At 43.9% G+C, this 8,089-nt stretch overlaps 1 protein-coding gene across 1 annotated transcript; it reads right to left on the minus strand.

Moving 5' to 3' along the window:
- Positions 1 to 427: 427 nt before the first annotated feature.
- Positions 428 to 4,686, minus strand: LOC139070005 (uncharacterized). Its single transcript, XM_070551535.1, has 2 exons — positions 3,099 to 4,686; positions 428 to 3,036 (listed from the first exon to the last, which is right to left on the minus strand). The coding sequence occupies exon 2, from the start codon at positions 2,455 to 2,457 to the stop codon at positions 433 to 435; it is 2,025 nt and encodes a 674-aa protein (XP_070407636.1). The 5' UTR covers positions 2,458 to 3,036; positions 3,099 to 4,686; the 3' UTR covers positions 428 to 432.
- Positions 4,687 to 8,089: the final 3,403 nt, after the last annotated feature.

Here is an 8,089-nt window from a genome sequence, read left to right on the forward strand (position 1 = left end):
GTCTAGCTGGCAGACATAAAACGGGTGAACCAGAGTCATGTCTTGGAAGGTGATGTCCAGCCACGCCCGGTGAGTGATACACTCCCGGGTCTGGGTGTAGCTGGTGATTTTCAGGTCACAAGGTTCAACCTGGACTGGTTTCCCGAGCGACCGCATGGTGTCAGACACGCGATGGAACAGTGTGGAGCACATCAGGGTGATTTCTGAGCCGGTATCCAGCAGAGCATCAACTTGTATGCATCCACCTAGATTGGTGCTACAGTACAAACGGCGAGCATGATCATGGTTTGTTAAGTCACCAAGGAACTTCAGAAATTTAGTATCTGGTTTCTCTGGGGGGTAGATTTCAGGAGACTCCTGTGGTCTACCAGTAGTGTTTCCCCAACTGATCAGGTAAGTCCTGGCCACGCTGGGGGGTTGAGCCACGCCTAGTCATGCGGACGTTGGCTCTGGGTCTGGCTTCTTAGAAGACGACTTTGGTGCAAGGGTTTCTTCTGCAGATCTCAGCTGTTCCTCCTGTTTAGCTAGAAACTGCTGAAACATCTCCTGGACGTCGGCTTTGGTCAAGTACTCACCTGCGGACTCGTGTTCGGGACCTACCTGTGGGCGGCGCTCCTTAAACCTTCCACTGTTCCGACCTGCCTGCCGTTGGTTTTGGTTGGGCCACTTCCTGTCTGATTGTCCAGACCTAGGCGGCCAATCAGCACCCCCCTTCCCCTGTTGAGGAGATTGGGACTGCTCTCGCGGTTTAACAGGTCTAGGTTTAGCAGATTTTGGCTTAGTGGGTGGAGCTTCTGTGCCTTCGAGCTCCAAACGCGGCTCGGTGTCGGGAGCTAGGTGCATGACGCGGTGATGTGCGTCAGGCTTTTGGGGCTTTCCGCCAGCTTCCCAAGCCTGTTGAGCGTATCTCCTAATCTCCTGAGTTGTCAGTTTCTTCATCCGACAATACATTGAGACTTCGAAGCGAACACACTCGTGCAGGTTGTGAATGAACAGGGATCTGAAGGCAGGGTCTTCCTCGAGCCCAGGGCCGTTTCGACCTTGGAAATAAGCACTTTTGAGTCTGCGATAATACTCTCTGGGGGGTTCGTTTCTCCAGTGTTTGATGGAGAAGGCCCCCATTGTAGCTGACGCAGAGTCTGCATACGTGGCGTATTCATCCCTCAACGCTCGGCAGAGCGAGGAGTACCGATCACGAATGTCAGGTGGTAGAGTTTCCATGAAACCGTGCACCGTTCTAGATGTGGTTTTCCAAATTAGCTTGAGCTTTTCCCTTGAAGAAGGTGCTGGAAGATCAAGCAGACAACGTTCTATCTCCCTGAGATAATCGTCAACGTTGGATTCATTGGTGTTAGGATCAAAGCGTTCTATGTCTTTAGCTAGTGATTCAATTTGACGTACACGGAGCCCTGACTCACGGTACGGCGCGTCATCCTCTGACTCTGACCCACGGTCTGTCTCAGAGGGTGCTGGATATCGCTGGTGTGCTCTGGGCTCCCAATGTTGACTCCTGGGGCCCAAATCGGGGTCCGGCATGTTGTGGCGGGCTGCTGGCACGTCACGTGGGTGTCTTGGGAGGTCCTCCTCCCGGGGCACGTCTGCGTAGTGCAGCCTGCGTCTTTCAACTGGGGCTTCTGCGTAATACACTTTGTCCGGATACGGACTGGCGTATGATGCTTTGTCCTGCAGCTGGTTATCGGCATGCCGAATACCGGAGTAGCTAGGATGGGTGGATGGTTGAGGTGCAGGTTGGGCTTGTGGATAACCCCAGCCGGCACCTTGCACCCTTCGTGGACTGGGGGAGCGGTCTAAATAGAGGTGCCGCTCAGCTGGTCGACTTCTCACTGATTGAGAAGGCCGTGAAGATGAGGGTGGTGGTCCAACCTGGGGTTCGAGGGCGAACTGCTCTCGGCCCCTAGGTGGTCCTGAATGCCCTATAGTGTGTGTAGGGAACGGGGCCGAAGGTTGGAACAGATGAGCTTCATCTCTCCCCTGCGGCGTGCGTCCGTCCAGAGAGTCCTGGTGTTTCCCCCCTTCCCACTGTCTGTTGTCATCAGCAGAGGGGGGCGGGGTCTCCTCCCCATCTTCCCCAGAATCGGTGCGGGTGTCGTCTTCCTCGATCAGCCTTCCATTTCGCTGTTTTTCAGCTAGCATACTCTGGAGGGTCATGATCTCTCGATCATGTTGGAGTTCTCTCTGATAGAGGATCAAGGCTAACTTAGCTAAGTGAACCTGGATTGGTTTTGTACTATCCGGGTTTTCTATTTGATCAATTACAGCTTCTAGCTCGTCGCTACGCTGTTCTTCAGTGAAATCCCTAGAAGGGTAGTCGGGTTCTCGAGCAACCGCGACCAGTTTGGACAATATTTGTCCAGAAAGTAGGCCAGGTTCATAGTCGTGGGCCGCAGCGCCACCTGGTTGCTGGGAGTTGGTCAGTTCACTACTCTGTCCCTCCATTTTAACAACCGAACCAAAAATAGCCTAGTAGAGCTTCTGCAGATAGCTCAAAGCTGCACCTTTTGGCAGCAACTGCTAGCTTTGTAGCAGAAAAACACTAAATTAACCTTTGTGCGCACATGTTTTAGCGTTTTAAGATTGCACGGAATGCCGTGACTGACGCTTAAAATACTATTCCTTTCAGTATTTTAGCACAAGCTGGTGCGTTGCCGTAGCAACGTCTTACAACACTTGCAGTGTTAAATATGCTAGTTATTCCTTCAGAATATTAGCAAACAGGGTGTTATCAGTCTTTGAGTGAAGGTTTCAGTTAGTTACAATAGCCACTGTGAGTTAAAGTCGCTAAATTAGCAGTTAATTTTAGCCTAAAAGGGTTAGTCAGAATTACTTACACGCTGCACCTTTAATGAGGAACTGAATTTTAACCTAAAAGGTTAGCCAGAATTAATTACACGTTGCACCTAAGGAAAAACTGAATTTTAACCTAAAAGGTTAGCCAGAATTAATTACACGTTGCACCTTTAAGGAAAAGCTGAATTTTAACCTAAAAGGTTAGCCAGAATTAATTACACGTTGCACCTTTAAGGAAAAACTGAATTTTTAACCTAAAAGGTCAACCAGAATTAATTTACACGTTGCACCTTTAAAGAAGCACTGAGTTACTGGTGAGAGTTCGATGCAGCTTCCTGCTCAGCGAAATCAGCACCACTCTGTTGCTGGTTCAAGGCTGAACAACGGATTATTTTTAATTCAAGCTCTTTGGATTTATTTGTTTGTTTGTGCCGGATAGAAATCTCTGTGTATCCAAGCCTCACACGGGGCACCAATAAAATGTTGGGGTTATTAGGAGCGAACAATTCGTAAGCTTTAACTTACTTTTGGATTCTTCAATAAATTCTGTAAATATGGAACTATTTACTGATTTATTAATTAATTAAGATATTCTTAGATATCTTCGGGGCACCACCCTTTAATTAGAAAGGGAAATGAATCCAAAACTCTTATCAGTCTTTCTTGAAGTTCGTAGAATCCTCGGAGCAGAGACTTCTCTTCGACACAACAAAGCTACTGGACACAAAAATCTGAATTTTATAACATTTAATTAACAATTTGTCAAATGAATAAACAGTGGAATAGATGAATAATAACCGTGTGATATGATTGAAGATGGATGTGTTTGCATGTGATGGAGGATGTATGAATGGGGTCCTTTGTTCTCACAAAGGAGTAGTGTGTGTGTGTGTGTGTGTGTGTGCGTGTGTATGGATTCAAAATGGAGTCTTGAATACAAGATGGCTGACCCCTTTGTCTGGCTAAAGTGTGGGTGGCAACTTGCACTTTAACTTCCAAAGCACTTAGAATCAGTAGTAACTTAACCTTAAATCACTCAAAACATTTCAAAAGATCATGAAACAACACAAAAGATTAATCACAAATTAATATCTTTTAGTTTCAGCCTGGCCATGACAGAAACCATTTTAAGATACCAAACAATGATCAATAAGCAGTTTATTCTTTCAAAATGACCCGACGGACGTGTTTGGGACGAAAGAGGAAAACACGAAGCTACTTTTTAAGCAATAGACGCGGTTTATTGCTTATTTGAGACCATAGAGGAAACGGGAGAAGGAAAGAATGAGAGAAAGAGATGAGTTTCTGATCACCAGAACAGTGAAGCGTCCCTCACTGTTTTGATTTGACGGTTCTCCGTGTTTCTCCGCAGTTTGGCGTCGTCCGTCGGTTTGATGCTTTCTCCGTTGTTTACCTCCACAAGTGTTTCTCCACGGGCTGGACACAAAGAGAACGAAGTTTCTTTTGTGCTGAGTTTGACAACTTACAGCGTCTCAGAGAGCTGGATGGAGTTGTTGCTTTCCTCCGCCGTTCTGTGTCCTCAACTTGGGCACTTAGAGCTTCCGCGTGCTCAAGGGAATCGGAGCGTTCGATAAGCGTGTCCTTACCGCCAGGTATCCTGGGCAAAAGAACGAGGTTTCTTTGTCTCTGCTGAAGATTTATGGTCTTAGTTCGCGGGAAAAGCTCCACGGCTTCCCGCACATGCGCAGAACGTGTTTCTGGTACTAGGCGGTAACATCACCCAATGCTTCCGTGTGCAAAGCATCATGGGAAATGAAGTTTCTTGGCGCTGATGTGATTATTTGCTTTCCAGAGCAATTTAAGCACAGTCATTTTGGAGAAAATCACTGCATAGTAATTTCCTCATGAGGTCAGACCCTCAACAGATGCATGCCGTAGAGCTCCATGCTGCCCCCTACAGTTTGGGAGAATATTGGCTCACCGCAGAGACGAGCCGCATGAACCATAAACGCTGCGAGTTGTGAAGCGCGTTCCAGCCGCGAGCCGCATCACCGCGCGGAAAGTGAATGCATCAAGCATAAACCAAGCTTTAGACCTAGATTCTAGATTTAATCAAGTTTACACAAACATGTCAAAAAATGCACAGAAACAAAAAGATTGCATTTGTAAAGATACAGTTTATAAGCAAAAAAGAGTTATTTTGGGGTTTAGTTACTCTTTAACCTTAAATTTGACTAATTTCACTGACTCACAAATAATCCAGAACCTCATACTCAATAAAATTCATCCTATTTTATAATTTCCTCAGTGTGTCCGGCCTTCCTCCTCCTCCTCCTCCTCCGTTCTTCTGCCACAGGATCACCTCGGCCATCTGTCTTTGAGTTTCATCTCCAGAACTCTTCATCCCAACTTTCTTCATTCATTTAAAAATAAACTATTCTGACCATCAGACCGACTGACAACGCACTTGGGATCAAAATAAATGAGAGGAGCATTTGAGGACTTCCTGAAGAGGTGACTCACAAAATTAGATCATTTTATTGCAGTCATATTGTCACTATTGCTTACTAACTACAACCTGCTAACTTTCTTCAGTCTCTGATGCTGCAGAGGTGTTGTTTAACTTTGTATTTTGGATCATTTAATAAAAACTAAAATGTAAATAAAATAATTTTTGTAATTAATGAGTCAGTAAGAGCATGATTCAGTTAGGTGAAAAATGACTGTTTTTGCTATTGAAGCTAGTCATTTAAATGATCACAAATTTAAATAGATGTTTTATTGTCTCTGCTCTTTCTGTGCAACCTCAGAGGATAATGGGAAATGTCAGGATGGCTGGAGGCTACAATTTACCAGTTGAAATGTTCACTCATTTACTCGTTATGTTTGATCTCTGTGAAATACACCAAATGGGGGACAGCCATGAGTTTCTTATTTGGAACAACACTTGGAACGCAGAGATTCATAATTATCTGATGAGTTTAATTTCTCATCAAGTAAGTAGTCAGGATTTCCTGAATGAATAAATCTGAGGTGGTTAACGGCCATGGATAGTCAGTTTGGATGGGAAAATGGAATGACCATCATGTCGTCATAATTCTTATGTCGTTACAGCTGCAACTGTCTCACAACCATTTTTTTGTGTGTTTGGTAGTTTTAGTTCTGATTTTTTTTTAAGTGCAGAGTGCAGTTGTTCTTGGCTGACGTCACACACACACACACACACACACACACACACACACACACACACACACACACGTCTGTATGCTATAATAAAACTGGCCGTATCTGACCTGAGATCAGTCAGCAGGATGTTTGCTGTCGTTCGGTTGCTCTTCGTGTCTCCGGCTCTTCCAGCAGGTGATGTCACGTGAAGCTGCTGCGTACCATCTGACTGCTGCTGCAACGAGGATTCATTTTAAACATGTTGATGAAACAGATTACCTGACAGGAAGCTTTACTGCCATCAGCTCCGGGTTGTGTTGGAGCAGAAGGTTGACCTTCTTACAGTCATAGTACAGTCTGTCAGGAGAAATCAATCACACTGCCTCTTCAATGCCTATAAATATAGTTCCTGTCCAGTATAGGACGAGCATGTGGGAATATTTTCCCCGTCACAGCTGGTGATGACAAAGCTTATCCTCTGGTTACCTCCAGTTTAACTAAACCTGACAGATTATTACTGCAGAGAAGTGAGCTGCAGTTTCACACAAGCCAGTTGGATTTGTGTGAAGATTCAAAAGAAAAAACAAAGGCAACCGTTAGGTTAAAGAAAGAGAAGCAGCAACACGCTGCACTAAATCAGTATGAGAAGTTATCTTTAGTGTCTAAACAAAAAAATACTTTTTAAAAACTCCACACTCTTTATTTTCTTCAAATTACAAAATTTTACTTTGTTTTGTAAAAGACAAAGTAAAAGAAACTTTTAAATGTATTCCTTCTTTTAAAAAAATGTCCATGTTCTAAAACAAATCTCCAAATTAAAGGTGTGGTTCACTGAAAAAAAATGTTTTAATGATTATAATCGGTCAGGCTGGCCATGGAAATAGTCTCCTACACCTATCTCCTGCATTAGCCTGATAGAAAATAGAAGGTGAATCTCTAGGATTTGAAAATCCTCACAGATCTGCATCACACTGTCACTTACATTCATGGACTCAGCTATTGGCTCATGACGGGGAAGGTCGTTGTTGGCTTAGCGTCGAGGAAATAGCAGAGAACGTCTCAGCTAGTAGACGCTAACCGTTAGCATTAGCAACCCCACCACACAGAAACATTTCTCCAGGCTTGGAGGACATCAACGTTGGAAGTCAGTGAGTCACATGCTTTTTATCCAATCTGCAGCAAGATGTGCAAATATCAGGAAATAAGACTCTAAATCCTGCCGTCCGCTGCCACTCTGCAGCTGCAGACTTGTTGGTGCTAAGCCTATTGTTTCTGAGTACAGCAAGGCAGTCATTCCTATGATAGACTACTGCAAATGTATTGATTAAATGAGTATCCCACACCTTTAAGCTAAAGATTATTCACAAAAAAGTTTTTAGTTATTCGAAACAGATTTAAAAGCTTCAGTACATAAATTAATTTTTCTGGTAAAATGCTGAGTTTACATAGTATACTGGAAAATGTTCAGTCAAAAACAGTTTCACTCATTTTGTTTATTTCTTCTTTCAACTGCTCGATTATAAAAGCTATCCTTTTCTTACAGATTCAGACTTTCAGAAAAGCATCTGTGCTGTAAACTTGCTCTGGTTCGTCATGAAGCTTTTTAAACGGTAAAACAATCTTTGCTGCTAAGGTTTTTTTACGTGGAAATAACAAAGCTTTCAGTTTTACAAACGTGTCAGTAAGTAAAGTAGCTGTTGGTTCTTTTATGGTCCCAGCTCAATCAGGAGGAGGTGTTGAACTTTCATGTCAGCCTCCAAAAGCTTCTGTTAGCACCAGAAAAGGCTGATCTGTGGTCTGAAAGCTGTTTACATACTGAGACAGAATCACACATTGGAACATTTTTAGAAAATTCTAACATGAATCCAACAAGTTATTTGAGTAGTATTGCTGAACTGAGAAACTGAGAATTCAAAGACCTGGAAAGATGGAGAATTTTGGGAAACGGTGCATTCACAGACAACCCCCACCTCTGATTTTAGAGTTTCAGTTCTAACGCTGACTCAGCAGATCAGGCTCCAATCACCAGTTTGATGCATCAGTCAGATTTAAGAAGATGAAAATGAAAACATTAAGTTAAAGTTGTTCCAGACCTCAGACCTGACTGGAGATCTGGTCTGGACCTGTACATGATGAGTTTGAGAGCCGCTGGTTT

Source organism: Nothobranchius furzeri, chromosome 5 (assembly GCF_043380555.1).
Source record: "Nothobranchius furzeri strain GRZ-AD chromosome 5, NfurGRZ-RIMD1, whole genome shotgun sequence".
Lineage (NCBI taxonomy): Eukaryota > Metazoa > Chordata > Actinopteri > Cyprinodontiformes > Nothobranchiidae > Nothobranchius > Nothobranchius furzeri.

What these genes read in the sequence shown, in the direction of transcription:
- LOC139070005 (XM_070551535.1), bottom strand. Translation starts at nt 2,457, where the DNA reads ATGGAGGGACAGAGTAGTGAACTGACCAACTCCCAGCAACCAGGTGGC.